At 35.9% G+C, this 26,000-nt stretch overlaps 1 protein-coding gene across 8 annotated transcripts in view; it reads right to left on the bottom strand.

The window, feature by feature from the left end:
- The window catches only part of PDE4D (phosphodiesterase 4D), a 533,887-nt gene that overhangs the window by 238,370 nt on the left and 269,517 nt on the right, over window positions 1-26,000 (bottom strand). The window contains exons 1-2 of one of the 8 annotated variants that reach the window (XM_059836729.1): window positions 13,782-14,047; window positions 12,859-13,427 (exon numbers count right to left, since the gene is read on the bottom strand). The exons of 5 other annotated variants lie outside the window; for them this stretch is intronic. In XM_059836729.1, the coding sequence (XP_059692712.1) occupies window positions 12,859-12,905 (47 nt within the window). In that variant the 5' untranslated portion in view covers window positions 12,906-13,427; window positions 13,782-14,047. Of the gene's footprint in view, window positions 1-12,858; window positions 13,428-13,781; window positions 14,048-26,000 lie in introns of those variants that run through there. 2 more of the 8 variants (XM_059836730.1, XM_059836731.1) reach the window with 2 other exon arrangements.

The raw sequence follows: 26,000 nt of genomic DNA, 5'->3' as shown, positions 1-26,000 counted from the left end.
TCTTGAACAGGTCTACATGGATAATGCTTGGACTCTCCAATTTCTCACCCATGTGTAATAACAGACTGGCATCTTCACTGGCATCATTGTCACAGTACACCTGATCTGCAAGAGTAAGCTGCTGCACAAAGCTGATACATCTCCCTCTCCAGAGATGCACCAGCACAAGCTCAGTTTGAGGGTACAGGAGGTGGGAAGCACTGAGCGGACAGATAGCTCTACAAGGGCTTTGCCTGGCCACTGCCAGCACTCAGAAGTCATTTACATACAGATAGCACAAACTGAAGGTGTTTTCTAACGAAGAGTGTTATATAAAAGATCTTAAATTATAAAATTATTTCATCTAAGGCTGGTTTAAATCAGAAGACAAGTTCCAAAGCTATAAAAGGGAAGAAACAGATATATATATACATGATGATGTAGGCTTCAATTCTTTAAAAAACCAGGAAAAAAATCCCCATATATAAATACTTTTTTTTATAGAGACATATATATATATATATGAAAGAGTTTTAAAGCATTTCTTGCTGCCTAGCATTCTGTGTCTATTCACTTGATTTAAATCCAGTAAAATACCTGTGAATATAGGGTAAGTAAAGGGCATTCCAGGAAAGTGAACTTAAACTCACAGTCACAAGCATGTTTGTGCATTTTATATTTTTCAAGTTAAAAAAATCTTTCTTAAAAGTACTAGATAAGGAGATATGCATTTTTGAGTGCTTGGACTTTTTTTAGTATCAGGGGAATGGCAAAAATGAAACATTTCAACGAAAGTTGAGAAGAGAAAGACTGAAAATTTGCAGGTGTGTTTGTTTTCACCAGTGATTTAATTATATTTTTATTCTAATATAAATGCCATTATCTGTGTGATCAGATCTTTTCTATATAAAGTTCTAAAGGCAGATTCTGATACATTATACTGTATTCTGCTCACGAAACCTTCATTTTGCCTCTCCTTTTTTTTTTTTTAATATATTGTATACAAAATGAAACAATGACCTGAACATCTGATCTTCTAGAAGGATTGCATGTAGCCATGGTTAAAAAATGCTCATTATGCAAAAAACTTCTAACTACTTTTATTCATAGTCACTTTGCAGGGGATAAGCAATGCTCTAAATCATCTTCGCTAAAATCCTTCTTCCACTTCATGGAACAAACAAGTGAGCCTCTATCTGGTACAATCCCTACCTTATTATGACTTAATCTCTGATTCCTGCTTGGTTGCCATAAATAGGCAGATATTAGCTCAGCTGCAGCTCGGCATGCATACCTTTTTGTGACTGTGGCATTCCCAGAGGCAGTTACTTCACCACAAGCCACATCTCCTCACAAAATGAAATCCTACAGAAAGAAATATGATTAGGCTTTGAGGATTATACAGTGTATAGAGATTCCATTCTTACTAAAAGATATGTATAATATATGTGTGATTCAATGTTTAAGCATTACAGCATTTAAAATTTGAAAATACTTATCATACATATAACTAACATTGCACCTTAACTCTATTTTTAACCAAATATAGTGTCTAATAGCCAAAACTAAACCTCTCAGTAAAAATCTCTCTAATGTCAGAAAGAGTAATTTCAGTATTTGTGGGCTGGATATTCAAAATAATGTTGAATTAGAAAGAGGAATACAAAACCAAAAACACAGCAGTACTTTTCTTGTCTGGACAATTTCTAGGATTTTACCTTCACAGGACAGATTACTCTGCCACAGATATTCCATGAGAAAGACCACTCTCTATGATAGTTATTAAAAAAATTGGAAAATTCTGTGGGGAACTACACAGTGTCTGCTTTTACCCTGAAGAGCATTCCCAAGACATTTAAGGTGAAAAGTCCAAACAGTAAGAAAGAAAGAAGAAGCTGATTTGTAACCTTCCGCAAATCTCCAAGTATCGGTGTCAAAGACAAAAAAAACCTACATTCTCTCAGCATTTGAGACAACCAGTTAGAAATGTGGAAGGGCTGAAGTTATGTCAAAAAATAAGTCAATGTAGAGCTGGGTACATCTCAGCCTGTATGTAAAAATATGTTTTTCTCTGCAATACTATCCTAACATTCAAGGAATTTATGTCCCACTTTTCTCCCCGGTGTTAATTTCTTCATATCTCAAAACTATAAGCAGCTCGTGGAGAAAATGATAATTTTTATTTCACCTTGTGTGTTGTTTATTTGAAAACAAGAAGAAGACAATAAAACTTTTGAAAACAACAACGATGACATGATGGACATGCCAGACAAAAAAATTGTCATATAGTAGAATCCAGACAGAAGCCAAATAGAGCAAATGAATTTGTGTGGCTAATTTGGAATGTCTGTAAAAGTTCATAACCACTATTTACAAATCAAAATATTGAGGAAAGGCAAAACACAGAAGCCAAACAGCAGTTACATGCCATGCTTGTTAGGCAGTTATGTCATGAGATCAATTGCATGAATGGATACTTTATAATGGGCAGGGAAAAAAACATGAGTGACAGATTTCAAGACAGTTGTTGGGAACTTTTGGATCCTGCATAAATTGAAAAGCATTGGATAAAATACATGTCTCTGAGTTTAAGGACTAAATAAAGTATCTGAAATTGGAAGACTAAGTTATTATTTAGATCCCTAGATATAAAACAGTTGATGAATGGATGCAATCAAATACAAAGCTCAATATATTTACTTCTCAAACTGGTACTACTTTAGTAAATAAACCTGCTAGTGGCGGATGGTATGATTTGTAGGTTGTTATTTCACTAAATACAACCGATTAAAACTGCATTTTTTGTCCTGAATATGCACATTTTAGTTTAGTTGAGTATTGATTTCCATACATTTCTGAATGTATCTAGATACTGAATGTGATGTTCAGTATCTAGATACATCTAGACGTCCTCTGTCTGAAGTTTTGAGAGTGCATATAGATAACATGCCTCACTCCTTTTTCAATTATTACACTTACTCTGTCAAAGACAAATGATCCCAAGAAGTAACAGTGTAAGATGACATTCTTAAATTCACGGACCTTGAAAACAAAACTTCAAAAATGGCCTAAGATGCATAAAATCTTAGACCTGGAAAATGGATCAAGAGCAGCTTTGGGAAGAGAGACTTTGTGATATTTTTGAACTAAAAGCTCAATGTGACTCAGCCATCTACACTCACAGCCCAGAAAGCCAAACCTGTCCTGGGCTCCTCTGCTCTGCTCTGCTTTGCTTTGCTCTCCTTTGCTCTGCTCTGGTGAGACCCCACTTGCAGTGCTGCATTCAGTTTTGAAGTTCTGAGCATCAGAATGACATGCATCTAGAGGAGGGCTACAAAAATTATTAGATGGATAGAACACCCCTCCCAAGATGAAAGGTTGAGAGAGTTGGGGCCGTCCACCCTGGAGAAAAGAAGGCTCTGTGAAGATCTTATACCACTTTCCAGTATCTGAAGGGGGACTAAAGGAAAGCCAGAGAGTGACTTTTTACAAGGACTTAGACAAGGAGGAATGACTTTAAACTGAAAAGGAAGAGGTTTAGGTCAGATATTAGGAAGAAATTTCTTAATGTGAGAGCAGTGAGGCACTGGAACAGGTTGTCCAGAAATTGTGGACTCATCATCCCTAGAGGAACGCAAGACAAAACTGGATGAAGCTCTGGATGACCTGGTGAAAGTTCCTGCCCATGGTATTAAGGCTGGATCTGGATGAATCCTTAAGGTTCTTCTAACACAAACCATTCTGTGAAACTATGATCTTTTGTATCAAGATAATTTTTTACTGGTCAATATTCAGTAAAAATAAAAAATAGCAACTTAATTCCAGATCCATCAAACTAAATCTTCTTAAAATAGCAGTCAAAAACACAGTCAACCTGCTTTTTTTTAATGTATCACAAGTATTTATCTGTAAACTAAATGAAAATAACACTGCAATCAATCATTTGGCAACTAAAATCGACTCACTCCCTTCAGGGCATTCCTTGTTCCCTGAAAGCATTATTTGCCTACAGAGAATATAGCTAAATACTGTAGAGGGGTAGGCTGTCACAGATGCAAAGGTAAACAAACCAACTTTTGAAACATCTTTTCCCTATTATCCATTTGCTTGTATCACTGGGATCTACAAGCCTCTAAGCATGCTGCTTCTACTATTACCAGAAAGGCTATTTCACCATGAAGGGCCTGCCCTGTTCTGAATCTCCAAGGTATATAAAAAAATCAGCTGTACTTTTTTTTCCAGTTTAAAAGAAGGTTAAACTAAAAACTTCCTTGTTTGTGAGTAACAGAAGGTGTAGTGACATCAACAGAAAAAAAATTGCTCTTAAAAACTGATGGTTTAAGAACTTGACCTTTAAATCTGCTCAAATAAATATGTAAAGAAAAATAAACCCATTAATAATGTGAATAAGACACACGAAAATGATGGAATATAAAATGCTATGATGCAATATGGAATGTCCTTTTTTTTCTTAAATTGTTCTAAATATCACGTTTTTGTCCAAATAAGCATAGACCTGACCTTAGAATTTCACCAAATAACTATTGTGCCAAGCCCAACAACTTGCGAAGAACACTCAAACGTTCTGTAAGAGTTACATCTATGTGATAATCCATACAATTTTAACCTCAGCTACTGAGATCAAAAATGTATCCATATGTCAGATCAAACCTTTGGTAGTGACTTAAGAATTTGGTCAGTGAATTTGGTCCTTACATAAGGAGCTAGATTTCACTGCAGATGGAAAGAGCTAAAGTAATCTCTTTTCACCTCTTTAAGAATTACCTGATTTCATGAAGGGAAGAAGCAATCATCTGTCATACTAAAGTAAACCAATTAAAAAGAGACAATACAAATAATGCAATCTAAACAGATTGCTTCAGATAATTTAAAATATGAAGCCATGCTGCATGAGAAAAAAAAAGTAAATCTTTCACATTGTTTGCAATGTTACTGAGTAAAGTCATTCAGTAAATTAAAAATTTGTGACATAAGTAGACAAGAGATCATTTTTTTGAGAGATTATCTAAGGCAAATAGAACTAAAAGAAATTGATTCCTTCACATAACTGAATCTGAGACTTGGGTATACTCAATTTCACTACAGCTTTCCAGAGGTTGAATATCTTTAATCCTCAGGGAATTGTTTTATTCTGTTCACAATAACAGAAGGGTTACTGCCTAAATAAGGCAACAAATATTCATAGCATTTTTTACTACACATTTTAAAAAAGGAGTAATAAATTCTCAAGGTAATCTAGGAATATCAATTTAGCTAGTTGTACAATTAGAGAAATAAATGCCTTTTCTCTTAATATTTTTACATTCTTCATAGTATAAATTGATCAGACACTTAAAAATAGTTTCTTAAGAAAAATTATTCATTCTTTTTTCAGATGCTGTGCTTGATATTATCCACTCCTTTGAAGCCTTTTATTTTGTGCCCTCCATTTTGCTAATTCCATGGAGTGAGTCACAGAGGGAAAATTATTCTGTTTATTACCATCTATTGACAAGTAGCTTTTACCAGAAATATTCTTGTATTTTGTAATGGTTAAAATAACAATTATCTTAAATAATTCTGCTATGATCAAAGAGTTAAGTGAGTCACAAAAAATATCTAGCAGCATGTACTCAGTTTAGGTTTCAGCAGGCAATACTGAATTAATATTAGAAAAAAAGTTGCCATTTAGTATAGTGTGTCCCTGAAACCTAATTCTATTTCAGTGAAATGAAAGTACAATAAGCTGTAAATTATAATTGTTGGCCAACCTTCCTCATTTTCTGTCAGCTTTCAATATATTTTTGCTGGTCTCTCTCCCTCTCTCTACTCTTCTCCCTGCCCACAAATACTGTGTTGAAAATATCAAACAAAATAGTCAATCTTCACTTACAGACGTGAACAATTCCTTGGCTGTCTATGAATGTCAAATGGGCTTCAAGCAAACTTGCTAATTTACCATTTTATTTAACACCATAATTTCTTTTTTCAGTAGGATCCATTCCTCTTCAAATAAAGACCACACCCACTAAACTCAGGCCACAATGTTTAGAAACAATATAAGCATCCACTTACCCACTTACAAAACACTCTATAAATGATACAAATACTTTATGAATGAAATTATAAATAAAAAATATGTAATCAGTGGTACCTAATGTAATAATACCTTACTTGGATTTAAAGTTTTTTGCTTAATTAATAAATTATACCTAGTAGGCGGTGGTGCAGGGCAGTTTTTGCTGCATGAAATTGCAGATGGATTAACCCTTTCCAAAGAAAAGGCAACTCTTTTTGAGTGTTAAGAGTGCAGTTAAGATTGAAAAGACTGTAGAAAAACTGCATGAAGACTCAACTGGTGTTTTATGAGTAGAAGAAACTTCAGTTTAGTTTCTACTATCATGACTTGATTTTCCATTAAGATATAAATGTGATTAAGTGACAGCAAGACTTTCAGCAAGTTTATAGGATGCTTCAAAAATGTCTTTAACTTAGCCTGAAAATGACCGGCTAAAATATGTCCCCTGCTTATAATGCAACATAGCACGGCAGTGTTTTCAAACCGAATTGACAAAAACAGTAGTACATCAAAAGGATTGAATTGGACCATAACGGCTTCATTTACAGATTATATGCTGAGGACACAATACCAGAAGACAGGGCTTGGCAAGATGCGCATTTCAAATATAAAAAAGTTTAGTTTGAGTCAGTTGTGGTAATATTAACATAACAGTAATTTGAAAATGCAAGTTATGTGATGTCATTATTCTGGAAAAATAGATTAGAATCCCAACAGCATACTCATCTATCTAGGACATCCAAATTGATGAATTAGATTTTATACCATCTTTATGGTTAAATTATCTTGCCTGTGCAGAAATTTTGCATGCAAATGTGCCATAACTACTGTATGGAAGACCATAGAGCATTTCTGTGGTAAGGGGTAATTTGCATACACATATACAGATACATATCTAACCTACCCATCAGGAGTGCTGGCAGGCTTAGCTGAGTATGGTATCTTTCAACTTTTCACATGCAAACATTACAGTAAGTCAAATGACTGCTAATATAAAAAAAACAAATGAACCCTTGCACTCCTTCCAAACAGCAGAAATTATTTTATTTCTTATCTGATATTCAGCATGCTGAATGCTGGTTAGATGCTACTGGGCAGATAAGGTGTTATAAATACAAAGGAAAAGGCTAAAGATACTTTAAAATTAAACTCTTTGTTTCAGTCAGTATCCTACTACTTCCCACTACATTAATTCTTACTTGAGAAATAGACTTTGACTATGCCCAGAGAAACATTTCACCTGTCACTGAGCATAAGAAAACAGGGATTTAGGTATGCTAAAAGCATATAATGAAAGCATATTTAGGTAAATATGCTTTCATATTTAGCAGTACTGTCAAAATCTACTGTTCAGAGACCAAAATTCTTTGCTCTTAAAGACTGTTCCTTAGTTTAGGAAACCTTTATTTATTTGTCCCAAATTCAGGTTCAAATCTAGATTTCCAAAGGATAAACTGAGATGTTCCTCTAGTGTTCATATGTTAAGTATAAAATATATAAAAGCTAATAAATACTGTATTGAAATGCAGTTAGGAAAGAAGCCTTTTTCCTTTCCCCACTATAAAATATAAATAATAAAATTCTTCTAGAAAAAGCAGAGGAATAAACACTGAATGAAACATTTCTGTTAGAAGTGAACAGTGATGCCATGAGAAGGGCATAGCGCTGGTCAGATTCAGTTCCCCATGATAACTTCACAAGCTGAGGTGACTCATCACATCCTAGGAAAATAACGAAAAGTTGATTTCAGGAATTAGCATAATATCTTCATTTTCCATCAGTTTTCTTTACAGTTACACATTCTACTTTTATAGACTAGAATAACTTGCATAATAATAGAAAGCCAAACCAATTTTGGCTGGCTGAAAATCAGGTAGCATTCCAAAAGAGGCAAAAATAAAAAATTTGGTGTCATTATTTTAGAATACTGGCAAAACCAGAAGATTGAAGTTTATTAACAATTGTATTATTTCAGGGATTTACTAATCACAGAATCATTTGACTTTGAAAGGACCTTGAAGATCATGGACTCCAACCTTAAACTGACCACCTTGTCAACTAGACCACAGAACCAAGTGTCATCTCTAGCCATTTCTTGAACACCTCAGGGATGGTGACTTTACCATCTCCCCAGGATGCACATTCTAAAGCTTAACAACACATTCAGTGAAGATAATCTTCCTGATGTCCCAGTGGAACCCCCTAAGGCCATGTCCTCTTATCCTGCCACATGTTTCCTGGGAGAAGAGGTCAACCCCCACCTGGCTACAATCTCCTTTCAGGCTGTTCTGGAGTGTGACAAAGTCACCCCTGAGCCTCCTTTTCTCCAGGATAAACACCCCCGTCTCCCTCACTTCCATTGCTCTTCTCTGGCCTTGCTCCAGCACATCAGTGTCTTTCTTGGAGTGGGGGGATCAGAGCTGGACACAAGATTTGAGGTGTGGCCGCATCGGGACAGAAGACAAGTACAGGGGGACAATCCCTGCCCTGGCCCTGCTGGCTGCACCATGGCTGATCCAGGCCAGGATGCCATTGGCCTTCTTGGCCACCTGGGCACACCCTGGCTCATGTTCAGCTGCTGTCACCAGCACCCCCAGCTCCTTTCCAGCCACTCTGCCCCAGCCTGTGGAGCTGCCTGGGGTTGTTGTGACCCAAGGGGCAGGACCCAGCACTGGGCCTTGTTGAACCTCACACCATTGGTCTCAGCCATGATCCAGCCTGCCCAGATCCCTCTGCAGAGCCTTCCTGCCCTCCAGCAGATCAACACTCCCACCTAGCTTGGTGTCATCTGTGAGTTTACTGTGGGTGCACTCAACACCCTCATTCAGATCATCAGTAAAGAAACTGAACAGGGCTGGTCCCAATCCTGAGCTCAGGGAAATGTCACTTGCGACTGTCACCACCTGAATGGATGTCACTCCATTCACAGCCTCTCTCTGGGCCCAGCCATCCTGACAGCTTTTAATCCAGCAAAGGGTGCACCTGTTCATTCCATGGGCAGTCAGCTTTTCCAGGAGAATGCTATGGGAAACAGTGTTGTAGTGGGAAAGGCTTCCCTGTAGCACAGGTAGGCCACATCCACTGCCTTTCCCTCATCAGCTGGGCAGGTCACCTGGTCATAAAGGCAATCAGGTCAATCACACAGAACCTGCCATTCCAAACCCATGCAGGCTGAGCCTGATCCTCTGTTTGTCCTTCAAGTGCCACATAATGGTACTCAAGGTGATCTGTCCCATGACCTTCCCCAGGACCAAGGCCAGGCTGACAGGCCTGTAGTTTCCCAGATCCTCCTTCCAGCTCTTCTTGTGGACGGTCATCAAATTGGCCAACCTGCAGTCATCCATGACCTCCCCTGCCAGACAGCACTGATGATAAATCATGTTATTGATGATAAATGATGATACTAAGAAATTTTTGTAAAAACAGTTAAAAATAAAATTTATACGAGGCAAAGCATAACATGTATAACCATGCATTTTGCACTGTTTTTCATTTAAGTATATAGAACATTAATACTCAAGTAAATATGGGGGGATTTAAAAGGAAACAAGATTTTGTTTTTCTTTTATACCCAGTCCTGATAAGCAAACTAAATTTTATTCAATCTTAATAGGCTGAAATTGGATAGAAAAGGATGAAGAGTCACAGGTTACATTTTTGATTCTGAAGTTAAGGTATTAACCTGTGGATTAATTTAAAATCTTTGCCAGTTTAAAGGCAGACATGCTTTTTCCACTTCTATTTTCCTTATGGTAAAACTACAAGGCACATGCAGTAGTTGTTTATGTAATTAAGCAAGCTAAAATTGAATCCATCTTTATGTGGTTTGTCATCACAAATGCAGATAGAATGCAATGGAAAGGAAAGCCAGGTTACATAACTCAGCAGTAAATGTATCTAAAATAATTTCCAGTGTGAATGGCAGTAGGCTGGCAACATACTGTTGATCCATAATTTATGCTGTATAGTGTGCAATGTGGTAAGTAGCTATAAAATCCTACTCTTCCAATTATCACCACAAATGTGTCAGTATTTCCAGGCCTAACTTTATCCTCACCCAGGACATCACTTGCTCCAACCACTGCACCTCTTTAATGTATTTTACATTTGCTCCTCTGTCATCCAAAATCTGAAAGAGTTTCAGACAAAATACCCTATTTTGCTTACTCCAGTCTCTGCTTTGTAAGCTTCTTAGAGTCTATTTACATTATAGCTACATTTATCTGTCTGTATAGTTGTGCTCCCAGACATACTGCATAGGAACATACATATTTTATTGCTACTTTTTGCCAGTCCTCCATTCCTACTTTTGTTAACATAATCAGGAGGGTTCAGATACTGGGATTTTCACTACGTTTACTAAAGGTTATGGGTTCCAAATCAAACCCAGCTATATAGGCCATAACTTTTTGGCTGGTCTTTTCCTAAATCCATATTGATGGTCTAACACAAAAGACACTCCCTTGGCTTGTTACACAACATTAAATCCTGGATATTAAAAAAAAAAAAATTATATTTCAGAAAGGTTCACATTTTAATTCCCCGCAACTCTTTCTCCCCATATTCCATGAAAGACAAGCAGGAACTGGCACATGAAGGCAAAATGCATGTCTCTAAGGTACAGAAAATAACTTTAATATCAATTATCTAGTTCTAAAATATTTTGTTTTTCATGCTCATAGAGGTTACAAACATCATGAAGCCTATGATACAGACCAAAGGGCACCTTTGATGTGTTGCATCAGCACTGAAGAAACATTAAAGATGACCAACTAGTATTCGTATTAATACACACAAAATTATTTGCGTCCCATGAAAGATATTCTTTCTTTTATCTTCATTGTCATCCTCTAAAGGACATCTGAAAGTAGCATGAGAGAGTGTGTATATATATATACAGAACATTTCATGACAATTTCTACTCTCATTAGAAAAGAATAGCATGGATTTTTGAAGTTTCAGAATTAAAAAAAAAAACGGTGACTCGTGACTTAACATCCTGACACTTAAAAATGCCCCTTACAGACCTACTATAGCATGAATAAGCAAACTTGCCTATTCTCTGAGAGCTGACATGAACAACAGCATGCTAAAAACATTTGCATTCTAAATTAAGGCCGGTGATTAGGTAAGTACAAATGCAGGCAGAAACCATGGTATGGTTTGCATTCAGTTAAAATAGCAAATATAGAACATGTAATTTTCTTCCTTTGTCTTCCCATAAAACACTTCTGCTGGGCTTCCCCAGACAATGGGCTCACATACTGTGACAGACAGCAAGGGCTGCCAAGGAGCAGACAGGGAAGACAGGTAACCAGCTTTTAGAGAAGATAAATAAAAAACGAACGGTTCGCTCCTAACGTCTTTCAGCAGATTTCGCTGCTCATGTTTGAAAAATGCTTAGTCAGGAGATTACCCTGCGGCTTAAGGACTGCTTAAAACGTTTCTCTAAGTTAATAAAATCAGAAGTAAACCATATTCTTAGAAGACAATGGAAGCGCTTTCCCTGTCAGGTGCGGGCACACCTGCAGTGTCCTTTCCAGCACACTCCGCTAAAAAAAACCGCCAAAAAGGAAGAGGAAACACATCCGAGCTGTCGCATATAATTTTGTCGGGGGGGGGGGGGGGGGGTGGGACGCGGTTTGAAGCTGGCTCTCACGGGGCTTTACAGGGCCTGGAACGGTCTCACGGCCAGGCGGCACCGGCTGTCATTAACAACACAAACAGAGGCGCCGGCAGCAGCGCGCGCCCGCTAATTGTCCGCTCGGCGCGCGGCGCCGCCCCCCCGCGGTGACGCGCGGCGCGCGGGCGCTACCATTGGCGGCGCGCGGGCGGTGACGGCGGCGCGGCCCCGCGCGGCCCCGGCGTGTCCCGGCGGCGCGGCCCGCCCGACCCGGCCCGGCCCGGCCCGGCCGCAGACACTGCCCTGCAGCCCGCCCCTCTGCCGGCCTGCCTCTCTTGGGTTGGTTTGCTTCAGTAGCTTCCAAAATGGGTTTGCTTCCAGTGTTCTGAAAGCCTTAGTATTTACCAGAAGGGCAAAAGTTTTACGGGAAAGTATTTTTGCCTTAGCTAACAATCTTCATTAAGCGCTAACCAAGACACTAATTCCAGCATCAGGAAGAAGACATGACGCAACAACCACTGGTAGAATTTATAAGCAAGTTGACTGCACTGTATTGCAAGGCAAGTAGAAAAATTTTTCAGTCAGGAAGAACTATAGATGCCTGTGATTCAAAGAGGAAACAGATGTTTTAATGATGATAAAGGGATTTTAATGCTATATGATTGTCTTTCAAACAGCCACGTTGGAGAACCTCCCATACAAAAACACTCTACAGCATTCATGCATATCTTTAATAAATGATTACTGAATTGCCATATGAATGAGCATTTTTTTTCAGGTCACTTGAAAGGATATAAATAAATAAGTTCTAGGACAAATCAGCCATAGGAGAAAAATGTGCCTTCGTTATTTTCTTCAAATCAGGCTAAGAAAGAAATGTGAAGAACTGTTCTTTTGATACAGGAAGAAAATACATCACCTTGCTAAAAATACTTATGTAAGAAAACAAGAGCATAGCAATACAATTTCTATGAATTGCCTATTTTGCAAATATGAAGTGCTAAAACTCACATTACTTCATCACTACTATCTCTGTCTGATTTTCATTTTTCTCATAGCTCCGTTAGTCCTCACTTGACATTTATTTAGGTAAAAACATAGCATCTGGTAGTTGTCACAGTATTTTGCAAACAAGCATTTTGAGTTTAACAGTCTATAATGTGTTTTGATTACTCACCATATCCATGAATGCCTCCTAAAGGGGAAATTATTCACATGCATCATGTTCACAGGTCTTCCAACATTAGTGTTTTCCTTGTCAGACTGATTTATCTGTTATGGTATTCATAGATGCATGCCAGAACAACTGCATGAGCAGTCAACAGCAGGGATTATTGCAAGAATTACTGTAATCCACAAAAATAAAAATTCCCAGGATCCAGTGAAAGACTTCTCATAGGGTTTTCTAGGTACACGTCCATCCATTTATGCATTACTTGCTATTTTAAAAAAAACATTAAACTAATCAGTATACAGAAACTGTTCTGACAATGCCAACAGTTTGCCTTGATAAAAATCCAAGTGCTTTGACCGTGAATTAAAGCATCTTCATATGCAGCATTTTGGACAGTTGGAAAAGGTTAGTTAAAAGATAGTTTCTTGCCATCTGTGCCAAATCAGTGTTTAGGGAGAGATGTGTAACTTCAGACTGCTTTGCCATGTTCAGAAATGAATACTGCTTTTTCTTCTTTCTTAGACACATATTCATCAATGATCAATTTAATGCAGTTTTCCTTTCTTATGAGCCTGGGGAACAGAAGGATGTTTAATAGCCTTGTACAACAACCCCAAACTTCTCTCTGAATTTGATACTTTGACTTTGTTTCTTCAGCTAAGAAAGAAGGAAGGAAGTATGCTTTTTCCACTCCATAGGACAGGACTAGAGTTAGATACCATCAAGAGATATGATCATGTCATGATCAAATTCGTTTTTGCTGTCTAACCCCATAATAAGGCTGCCTGCTCCCTTTAAGTGAAATGACTAAGCTATTGACTCTCACTGCAGAGTCTAGTTCTGTTTTGATATTATACTGTATATAAACCCACGTGCATCAATTTGTATGTTGCAAAACAAAAGCAAAGCTATAAGTCCCATGTTACCTAAGCATTCTTTCTCTGCTGTCCTTTTTTCCCAATTCAGCTCCCAGACAGTAGTTATCACTCCTTACGCTCTGGCAAACATCCTCGGGAAGATTCTTAAGCCCAGGCTACAGAGACGGCATCTATTTTGAAGCAATGCAGAGTCAACAGGCTCACACTTCCCTTTCCCGGACCAGAATTTCCAGCCTGCCCTCGGGCTGCTGGTCTCCTCGCCCAGCAGCAGCAGCAGCAGCAGCCGCGGCAGCCCCGGACAGTGTCGGGCTGCGTGGCACTGGTCCTGCAGCAGACTGGGCTCGGCTGCGGAGAGGGCTCTGCCTGGCAGAGGCTGTGCTGGCGTCAAGGGGGCCCTCTAGGTGGGTTCTCCCGGCACCGCGCAACCTGTCCTGCCGCTCCCACCCTCCCGGGATGGAGGGGAAAGACGGAGAACTAGCGGAAGGGCTTCCTTAGGACAGTCCGTGCCTCCAGGGTGACAGAAAGCACTGAAAATTTTGCAAGGAAGTACAAAAATCTGCAGAAAAAGAGACGCGCAGGAAGCAGAGTTCACCATGTTGATCTGTACTGAGATGTAAAAGATTCCTAGACTTTTATACTTCAGCATACCCAGGGCATACATTGTTTGCTTGCCATTCTTCTAAATGGTTTACACTGTACTAAGGCTTCTTAAACTTCTAACCACCCATTGCCCTTTTGGACAGGAAATCCTGCAGTATAGAAGCCAGCTGCAACTTCAATGACATTAAAACGTGTGATAAGACTTAGTATTTGATTAGGGTGTGGGTGAACTTGGGAGTAACATGATAAGCTATTGCACGTCACATTTGTATAGATCCTATTTCCTTTAGATCATTTCTGTTGCTTGTCACAAACCTATTCTACAATACCCCAAATTAGCCCTAGTAGAGTTTATGCCACTCTGAAGAAAGAATAAAATATTAAAGTACTTGAATGTCACAGTGTATTGACAGTGAAATAGCATTTATTTCAATTAATGATAAAAAGGGAGCCTATACTGCGACACACATTTTTATATTACTCAATATTTGTATATTACTGATATTACTATGTATTTGAAGACTTACAGCACAAAAGTACAAAATATTACAAAATTTAAAGGGACTCTAGCATAATTTACTTTCTACTACTCTATACAGAAGGTGACTTTTTTTTTTTTGTCATTTAAGTACAACCATGATTGAAATCATATTCTGAGAATTAGAAAGAATGAGAATGAAAGTTAGCATTTTTCACAAAGATGCTACAAAACTAAAATATATAGTTTAGTATGACTTTAAAGGGACGTAGTAAGCTGCTATAACTATGTTATGTTCATGCTTTATTTAAAAAGCACTCCTATACCACACCTCCCAATTAGTTTGGGAATTTATACCAGAGACATTTGAAAAGAAAATAAACAAAACTCTAAAAGCTGCAACACTCTAAAAGCCGCAATTTAATCGTGAGATTAATCTGAATATGAAAAAAAAATCATATCTATTTCAGTTATCTACTGCTTTCTCTAAGCTAGATAAACTTATTATGGAATATTAACTGTAGCAAATGCTACACAAATCTGCACCATCATTACTATTTCATATTGCACTTATCTCAGTGCATGCTTGCCCGATCACTCACAGGCACTGACATTTTCAACACTAGACTTACATAATGACTTGTGCTATCTTGAGAAATAGCTTCTCAGCACTGACCTGTCACTTACAGCATTTGATTTCAGTGAATGAGTCTGTTCTGAATATGTGTTACAATTTCTCTGTTTTTCTTTAGTGTTAAGTTCAGCACAAAGCATAGCACCCATTGACTCAGCTAATTTCATTCAAAAGCAGAGTTGCAGAAGGAGTGTGGGTGTATACAAAGTTACTATACAGTATTACAAACCAGTTAAAGAACTCACCAGCAAAGTGGAGTGCACAATACATGAGCTTTCCAGAGCAGGGATAAATTAAGGCTAGAGACTTTACCTAGTAAAAGGTTGGCTTATGAAATTCCTCCTGTTCAAACCCATAATAACTTGACAGCCACTCTGCATTAAAAAAAACAAAAAAACAAAAACAAACAAACAAAAAAACCCAAACAAAAAACTCCACCAATAACAACAACCAAACAAAATTGTAAGCAGATTTTAATTTGATTCCTTGGTTACCAGAAGAATGCTCTGACCAATAGAATTTAGGATATATGACAGTGAGTCCATCTTCCTCATTCAAGCAGAATCTCAACTAGGCATGAAGAAGTTGGAGAGTGGATAATAGTTGCAAACAGGAGTCTACAAGTTATTATGACTCCTCCCTGACGTGGAGGAAGCCTAGACTCCAGTCATTATACAAAGTCTTCTTGACTATTTTCCACTGAATTAGTCGGGACAAAGTATGTTTTTAGTAGGAAACAGATTATCTAGAACCATTTCCCACTTCCAATAATAGTTTCATTGGACTAGAGTGAAGATCTAGCCTCTTTCTCTCTCTTCATAGTGTTGGGAATCTTTCAGTTATTGTTGTCCAGTGAAATATCTAAAAAGGGAGGATTAAAGAATATGTCCTATTTACCTTATTTTTAATCAACCTATTAACATTGCAAAATTGCAAACAACTTTCCATTCTGTTTTTTCAGAGAAGACAAACCAAAGAGAGGATTATTTGCATTTCCATGCAGTCTTCCTCCCACAGCACTCAGATTTTCAATTACTATCCATACCAGAAAATTCACTTAAAAATTGACTAAGACCTATGGCTGTTAAACTGAAGTCCTCTACAATATTTTCTTTTCTCCTCTCATATCTATGAGAGAGGAGATGCAAATGCACAAGAGACACCAGAGGAAGTTTCCCTTCTAACATTTCTGGCCATTATCCTGCATAGAATGGTTTGGGTTGGAAGGAATCTAAAGGTCATTTAGTCCTAACCCCCTGCAATGACATGGACATCTTCAACTAGATCAGGTTTTTTAGAGTCCTGTCCAACCTGATTTTGAATGCTTCCAGGGATGGATCATCTACCAGCTCTCTGGGGAATCCATTCCAGTATTTGACATTTTAAGAAATTTCTTTCCAACACCTATTCTGAATCAACTCTCTTTTATTTTAAAACCTTGTATCTGATGTCCTATCACTGCATATCTTTCTAAATTATGACAGTACTGAGATAAGAACTATTCTACCTGTGTTAGGTTTTTTAATACAAAACTCAATAAAACCAATGAAAATATATCATACTGATGTACACATCCTGAGAAGAAAACTGCACCGGGGCATATAGGACTAACATTTGTATGCCTAGATTGAATCCAAATTTTCCAAAGAGATTAGTTTAATTTGCTGCATCTTTCGATTTTTATAAAATGAGAAAAAAAAAAAAAAGGATAAAATATATTTCTTAAAATACAGTAGTACAAAGAGCAATACCTGTATCTGGAAATGTAACAATAATTCTTAAAGCAATGCTGAAAAGCAATCTCCTAATATGATTTCAAAGAAACTTCATCATTAAATTTTTCATCATCAGTGTCATTATTAAATAGTAATAATGACCAATGACAGATTTTTTAAGACTATTCAAGATGAGCTGGTGACTTAAACTAGTAGATTCTGGATAAGTATCAATAAAAAAAAAATCTTATCACACCATTTATTTTCATAAAAACTTTCAAAAAACCCTCCAAGTAGCAAATGGTTGTGGAGCCTGAAATATGCTACATTAAAAAGATATGTATATATTAAATACCCTATGTACATATTAAATATGCTATGTACATATTAAATATGCTATATTAAAAAGAAAATTTTCTGGAGATAAACTCCAGTGCATGCAATAAATTTATTGCTAACATAACTGACCAGCGCACACAGTAATTTCAAGCTTTTGGAAGAAGGCTGAAATAAAAATTCTTGTTAAAAAATAAAAAGAGGAACATTTTTGCATGCATTTTTAAGAAAAAAAAAGGTAAAGAGATTATTTAAAACAGAAAAATTAGCACTCACCTAATATATATTTATATGCAATATTATGGAAATATAACAGATGGATGTGAACAATGTCCACATTTGGAACTCATTTCTATATTCTGAGTGTTAGGATGGCATCATTGCTTATAAACTTTCCATGAAGACCACATAGATTAAAATATCAGGGTGGTTAATGAAATGGTAAGAAATCCCACTGCACGTGGTTGAAGAAAATCATCCAAATGATAGGTCTTTAGTCATACAACTTTTTAGGTCCCTACAAGTTGACTTCAGTAATACTAGCATAGAAAGTAAAGGCACAAATTCATCTCATCAGCATCCTCATCAGAGTGAGCAGATAAACCCAGTGAGCTCCTTAACACATTTTTTACTTCTTTGCTCACAAACAAGTGTCATATGAGTGTATGTCAAGACAAGAAACTTGGGATTCTGTCCTGTGTTCTTCCTCTGCCATCTGCCCTGCAAATAAATTAGCTCTTTATCAGACTCCCTTCTGGAGAAAGGAAAGTAGATCTTCAGAAAGAAAAACCTTTGCAACTTAGAAGTACTTGCTACAAGCAGTAGTTTGTCCCTATTCTCCCTGTAGAGTCTTGTTAAGTCCCTAAAGACCTTCCACCTCAGATATTTTCATGATGAATCATAAGACAAGCCACATGCATTCGGTGTCATGCTATAGGAACATCACCCCAGTGGGTTCTGACAGAGTCTCACATGATTTCAGACACTTTGAACTGAAAAATGACAGAAAATTTGTTTCCTGTACCCAGAGAGGTCTAAATGAGCACTATGCAGTGGGGAAATAACCCACACCACATAACTTGCCCCGAGGGCTTGAGAGCTTAGAGTCATAATTATTGCATTGAAATGACTACTAAAAGACAAAACTTCAAAAAACATATAGTTCAGTTTTGAACAACAATCATGAATTAGGTAATGTTGCTAAGAGCTTGCGGCTATCCCTTAAGAGCAAAAAGAGCTTAGTTATCAAGTATATTTTTGTTCTGAAAATGATGTGCTGAACTATAAATGTAATTTGAGCAGAACATTCTCCATCCGAGCCCCAGCCTTTTTTGAAGTCCAAAGAATCTTCAGGTCAAAAACTTTGAAAAATGAATATTTTATGTGTCTTCTATTAAATTCTTAGCTTGTTCAGTGTCTCTCTCTTTTCCCTTCAATTAGAGCAAGAGATTTTTTCAGGTAATCTCATTTTAAAATGTAAAATCTTCTTAGTTGTATAAAAAATAGTTATTTTTCCTCATCTCATTTAGTGAGTATCAGTTGTTATACTTTTGTTGTGCCATTTATGGCTTATAACTGATATAAAAGATCCTTAAGCCTTCACAGATTTAAACTGGCATAGAAGGAGTGGTGTGGAAAAGGATGCCAGTGCATCTCAGGGATATTAAACTATCTTTTGATCTCATTTGAAAAGAAATAATCTTTCTGTCCTGAATATCACTGGTTGGTGATACCTGAAGAAAAATAAATGTCCTTCATAGCAACATACCTCCCTAGATTAAGCACCACAGGTTTTGCTCAAAAACTCATATTGCATAAGACAGGGTTCAGATGCCTTAAAGATCATTCCAGAAATATAAACAGAAACTGTACATCTATGCAAAAGAAATGTAAGTAAGAGGTGCAGATTATGGTTCTTTCTTTTTCCATTTTATCCTTTTTCCTACCCACTGACTGACCAATGAATCTTCTTTACCTTAAAAAAAAGCAAGAAAAGCAACTATTCTAGTTAGCTGACTGAGTACAGACTTAAAATACTAAAATAAGTGACAGTTCAGACTCATGTTTATTAAGTTATTTTGCCTCTTATGTCCTAGCTATCTTATTTTTGGCCAGAAGCAGAGCTTGAGCTCTCTGTAAGGAGTCATGTTACTGCTGTGAAATATGGGCCTGGTAACACACTCCTAGTCCAGATGCATGTCTGCTGTGAAACAGGAAGAGACCTCCAGTAACCACAAACTCTAAAATTTTTCCTCACTGAAAATTCTAGATATGACTAAAACTCCCAAATACAGTTTGACAGCAGTTATTCAAGAAAACAAATTGTATGCTTTCACAACTGTAAAATGGAAACCATGAGAAAACCATGACATTTTTTTATTTATATAATGTTAGCAAACTGAAGTCAGATTGAATAGACGTCCAGCAAATATTCATGTTCTCTAATATGGAGACCTGTTGTATAACATGGAGATTATTGTACATTATTGTGGTCAACTGCATTTCAAATAGAACACTGTTCAGAGTGTAGGATTAAATTTTACTTGGTAACACTTTTTGTTTGATTGTTTTTTACTGTATCTGGTAATGTTTGCATTACATTCACAACACAGTTGCACATTAGCTTAGTGAAGATGGCTTCCTCCTATATTACCAAGTAGGATACATAATTCTGAACAAAAGTATATTTTGTAAAAGGAATTATAACTACCTCAATTGAACAATTCAGTTATGACTTACAACAAGAAACAGAGAAAAAGGACTTTTCTTGAAAATTCTTGTGGAGTCTTACTTAGACATACTTTATTTCGAGACTTTTCTATCTAGGTAGTTTCTTTTCTGGGCTGGAGACAGAAAAGCAGTAGAATAGGCACATGAAAAACACAGGACAATGCTTTGGGATATTTTTTACTGAAAACTCATTTCTTCTAATATATCTTATATTTATATCAAGTATGCTTTTCTGATGTGAAATAAATAGTTCAATCAACTAAATTTGAATTTATGATTTATAATATGGTTGAGACATTTGAATAATCTTCTTAATGATTTCAAAAAAACTTCTTGAAAATCTAGTTGTAGATGACCCATTAGAATCATTAACGACCCATTAAAATCATTCTGCTTTGTCTGGAACTGTTCATTCATCAAAAATTTTTCATGTTATTTTTCAGATGGAAATAGACATACTGCAATTCTTTTCTTTTTAAGAAATGAAAATTAGTATTTTCTGTGTGAGGATTCCTAAATCTTCTTCAGATGTCTTAATGAATTTTGCAGTTTTTATTGTTATTTTAATAATAAATCACTTAGCTCTTCCAGCTTTCCTATCAAATTTAATATAACTTTTCTGAGAAAAAAAAAAAAATTACCCACCTTACTATAGTTTCTTTCTGAAATGGGAATATGAAGTTGGATATTTGAGAGGTAATGTACACTAATGAATGAAAATCTTTTTTATTTGATTTATTTGATTTTTCTTGGTTTTGTTGCCTTTCATTTTATTTATAAGCAAATACTTTCTGCCTGTTTGTAACTTAGTCAGCAATAAATGTATTCTATCAAAACCTTCAGGCCTTGAAAATCAAAGCATTTCAACATTGAGATCATGTCATAAAAAAGGCTAGCAACTATGAAAGTAATAGAAGTAGTATTGAGTCACTGAACTTGCTTTTCAGTTGTGGTCAGCCTATGCTCATTGTCATCAATAGACTTTCTGTTTTCTTTCATAGTCTCAAAAAATGTCAGGACATCAAACATGTAAGCTTTACATTCCCTCCTACTGAACTACTGCAAGATCCTGTAATCTGATTCTTCTCTGTAGTGGTAGTTTCCTAACACTGAGTCATATGAAAATGTCACTAGATCACTTCATGAATAAAAGTGCTCTGTGAAATACTTGAACTCTAGAAGTATTTTACTTAGGAAATAATATTACCTTCTTACAGTCCTTTTTTTCTTTTGTTACTGCCTCCTAATCTGCCTTAAAATTCCTTACTTCTACTCATGTTTTCTATATTAAATAGAAGTTTCTCAAGTAACATTATGACAAAAATCACCTCTATGAGTCCACCTACTATTCTGTCTGCAGAATAAGGCTGCAGAGAGCAAATTAATTTAGTAAACACATAACAATTTAATCCAATTTATAATTGTCTTGTTGACTAATAACTCTTTAAAAGTCTACAAAACTTTTCCTTTCTTAAATGAAAAAAGCTGTCTACCAGTCTAGATCACCGCTGATATCTTAAAATACAAGTAACATGTTGAATATTATTCTGTTCCTGATTTTAAAATCTTATTAACAATCCCTACAAGAGTGAGATTTCCTGTACCAATTCTTTCAAAGTTCATGAACAAAGGTCATCCAGTCCCCTTAACTTTAGAGCATTATTGCATGAGATTTGTTTCCAGATAAATTGTAGTAATTTATAAGTAAATACCTTTGTTCCTGTTTCCTATCATGCCTGTCTTGATGCTTAAAATAATTTTCCATATTAACACTATGCACCTTCTGCTTTCTGTTCATTCACTGAGTATTGATAAAGATTGGATTTATCTTGTCAGACTATTCAACCCTTACCATATTTTACAAACTTTTCTATGCATCATAGATATGAGAAGTTTTTAAGTTTCTCATAATATCATAATTTCTTGTACTGATTCCAGGAAATATTCACCCAACTTTTTTTATCTATATGGAACATCTTTCTTTTCATGTTAAGTATTATCTTCAATTCATCAAACTGTAATTCTCCTGCCTCTACCAGTGGATGTACAAATCCCAGAGAGCTAATTTCTGCAAGCTGACACTTTTTTTATTTTCTAATTGCCTTTCCCATATGTTTCTAATACCAGTTTGACAGCCTCCAGGGGTCTGAATATATAATGCTGTCCATCCACTTTTACACACAGGTACTGATAAATAATTCTTTAGACAGGAATTATCATGATAATTACCCCTTGTACACAAGTACATTTTTTTCCTTTTTGTCAGATGTGGCCAAAACATGAATTTGTGATTGTGTATTCTATTTCTGGCAATTTCTAGCATTAAGTGACAACTTGTATTCTGACAAAGATACATAAATTTATAACTTGAATTTGAGTATGAGAACTAAAACTCATACTTGAAAAGACATTGGAGCTAGAGTCAACTTCTTAAGTAAAAGCTGTTTAAGAATTAGCACATAATTTAAATTGCTGAGTGCCCAAATGAAAGCTAATTCAGATAACAGTTCTGTTTCCTAGCAAATTATAATAGGAAAAAAACTGGTCTTTTTTATAATATTAAGAAATTCTTACTGTCCCAGAAATAGTATGCTTGTATATATTGCTGAATAAAAAATTGTTTGTGCATATGTAGCTGGGATGTAGCTACGGACAAGTATTTAATTGTAGAATTTTATAGCTACATAGAACCACAGATGCTTAGGGTTACTAAGAAACACAGAAAAATACAAAATCTTTATTTCAGAGTTTACCGTCCTAAAATAAGTAGAAAACAGAGGGAAATTATTATTCATTACATAGAGAAGTGGACTAAAACATTCTTAACAGAAGCAGAATAATAAGCTGATTATAAAGTACCTAATGAGATTTGTAAAATGAAAATGGGCCAATATTCCCTGTATACAAAGCCGTTCTTAGTTTATTTTTAATTTATTATTTAAAGGAGTACAGTAAAGAGCAAACATGTGACAGTCTAAGTAGCAAACCTCTCTGATTTGCAGATTGAAGTACAAATTTGCATGAGATTAGAGCAGCCTTTCTAAAGTTTGAAGTCCAAGTCCTACTGCATTTACATCACTAAAAATGCTGAATACTCCAATGCCATCCATGGTGTTAACCACTAACTGTGCAATTGTGAACAAACTGAGAAGTTCTGGAGCCTCATCAATTATTTCCTCAAATACATTTGGGAAAAATGGAAGTTTTCCCTCAAAATATACTTCTGCCTGTGAAAAGTATAATGCTTATAAACAACTACTTTTAGAAAGCACACAAAACATAAAAATGCGCCTTCTTTTTCCTATATGCTTCCGAAATTTTTGAAGAACAGATTCCTAAATTAAGTATCTCTGAGACAAACAACTTTAGGTGACAGATCAACTACTGACTCGTCTCTTGTCAGTCTACTGAAATATTCTTCAGAGAAATCCCTACATTTTGCAAATTATTTTAGTCAGATGAGATGGTGAAATGCAATAGGACCCATACACTTTAAGTCAGACACACATTTAATGTCTTTGCAGGGTCGGTTGAATCTAGGCCTAGTTCCCCATTATCCCCAAAGACCAATGGCAAGGCATTGCACTATATCCGATATTTACATCTTAAATTTTAGATCGAGTCAAGGGAAGTTGAGAATTAAATTATTACTGCAAACATAAGACACCTGTTTGATATTTGAATTTTTTTTTCCTAGCATTCGATAACAGAAAAAAAGAACATATCATGGGTAAAAAGGCAGACATCAAAAGGTCCAGTCAGAAGATTACATCTGTAAAGTCATGCCCTCTGGTCTCTAGCTATTAAGACTAGGGAAATTTGGAAAGCTTTCATGACATAAATTGGTTTTACAGTACTTTACTAACATAAACCATGAGAAACGTGGAAACTTCTTAACATTATGGAAAGCCAGGGTAGCACTGCTTGAACTATAAACACTTACTTGTCATTCTATGTTTGGGCCATAGTAATTACACTGCTTTTGCTATTCATTCAAAAATACAGATATTAAGACAATGTCTTAGTATAAATGTCAAGCATAATGTAGACAAAATCTAAGAGATTAGAAGAAAAGATTAATCAAGAAAACAGATGCATTTTAAAGTTATATTCCCCTAAATATACATTTTCCAGGGTTTTCTTTTAATTACAGTTACATGAATACTATTATTTCCTGGTATTCTGATAAGTAGACAGAATTCCTCTAAAATCAAGTTTTAAAAGCTCTTATGTGTGCCTTCACATGACATTCTCCAAAAAAGTTGAATATTGGATAAGTTCACTAAAATAAAGAAAAAGAACATGCTTTCAAAGCCTGCTTTGCCGATATTCCCAATATTCAAAACTAGGTAGGTAATTTTTGGTAATTAAATGGAATAAAACCACCCATCTGAATAAAAACCAAATATATTTTCCTGAGAAAGTGATGCTCATGTATTTTCTGGAGTGTTCGGAGAAGGTTCTGATTTTTTCTCTCTATAGCTTGAAATCTTTTGTGTATGAAGAAACAGAACAGCTTTCATTAGTAACATAGGTCAGTCACTGATTTTTCTGAGTAAATTACATTATCCTTAAAGCTGGATATGTTTACATTCTCAAATATTCTCCCTCAATTAATGTTGGTAGCTGGGGACAGCACCGTCTCACTGCTCGCTACAAAATGATAATGAAGTTATACATATAATTTCTTACTACTCTCACAATTTGCATGTTATAATAATGAAACACTAGTCCATGCCAAAGGTATATATTGTGTGATAACTCATTGTGTAAGTGATCTTTAGGACACAGCATATAAGATAGAAGCATGATATGCTTTCTATTGCATATACTAAGCTAAAACTGAGAAGCTACTGAATGACTTCTCCAAGAAACACTGTCTTGGGTTGCCAACTAAATAAGTCTGTTATCAAAATGTCATTACAACTAAAGCCTGTTGCCAGCATCTGAGGCATCTGAGTGTTTTATATCTTCTCACAATGTTTTGTCAGGTACTTACTTTAAGCTTGTTTCAATACTGAAATAAATAGAAAATTGTTTCTTTACTATTTTCTTCAATTTATATACTGTTACAATTCATATATACACAACAATTAATATACTTCACTGCCAGTTCATCCAGAAGACTATCACGCTCTAGAAAATATTCTGTGGAGAAAAGAATACATGCATTTCATATCTTGCACTTGATAGGGATCAAATAGTTCTTTTGTGTTATATTATAGATCGCTGTTATTATGACCACAAGTTTGCTACTTATAACATCAGAAAATGTTCCATATTCTCAAGCAAGGTTGAGTTGAAAAATGCTTGACAAAAATGGTTTGAAACACTCATTTAAATTCATGTTTAAACTCTAAAAGTAAAACTAGGACTACTTGAAAAATTAAGCGGGATTTTCTTTTCTGGCTGTTTTTTGATCACTTGAAAGGCCATGGTGCAATACTTTTTTCTAAAAAAATGAATAAGTGAAGGTCAAATTAATATTTTTCAAAACTAGGAGAATAACAGAATTACCTAAATTAAGACTGAACATTTGAAATTGTCCTCTAAAGGGCTGGACATAGAGCAACTCCAGTGAATGAATAGGAACTTGGAAAGCTCAGCCGTTGAAAAATAAGGCAAATTGACTATGCTAGTAACACTGAAACCCAGGTTTGAATTTTTTTTATTGGAACGTGCCATATTAAATTAGCACAGAAATCATACACAATATAATATTGCCAGTTGCTACTTCAAGAATGAGGTAGCTGTTGTAGATTCTATCTGCACGG

The sequence above is a fragment of the Haemorhous mexicanus genome, chromosome Z (genome assembly GCF_027477595.1).
Source record: "Haemorhous mexicanus isolate bHaeMex1 chromosome Z, bHaeMex1.pri, whole genome shotgun sequence".
NCBI lineage: Eukaryota > Metazoa > Chordata > Aves > Passeriformes > Fringillidae > Haemorhous > Haemorhous mexicanus.
Note: the sequence above shows the minus strand (reverse complement) of the source record. Positions and strands in the feature narration are given on the sequence as shown.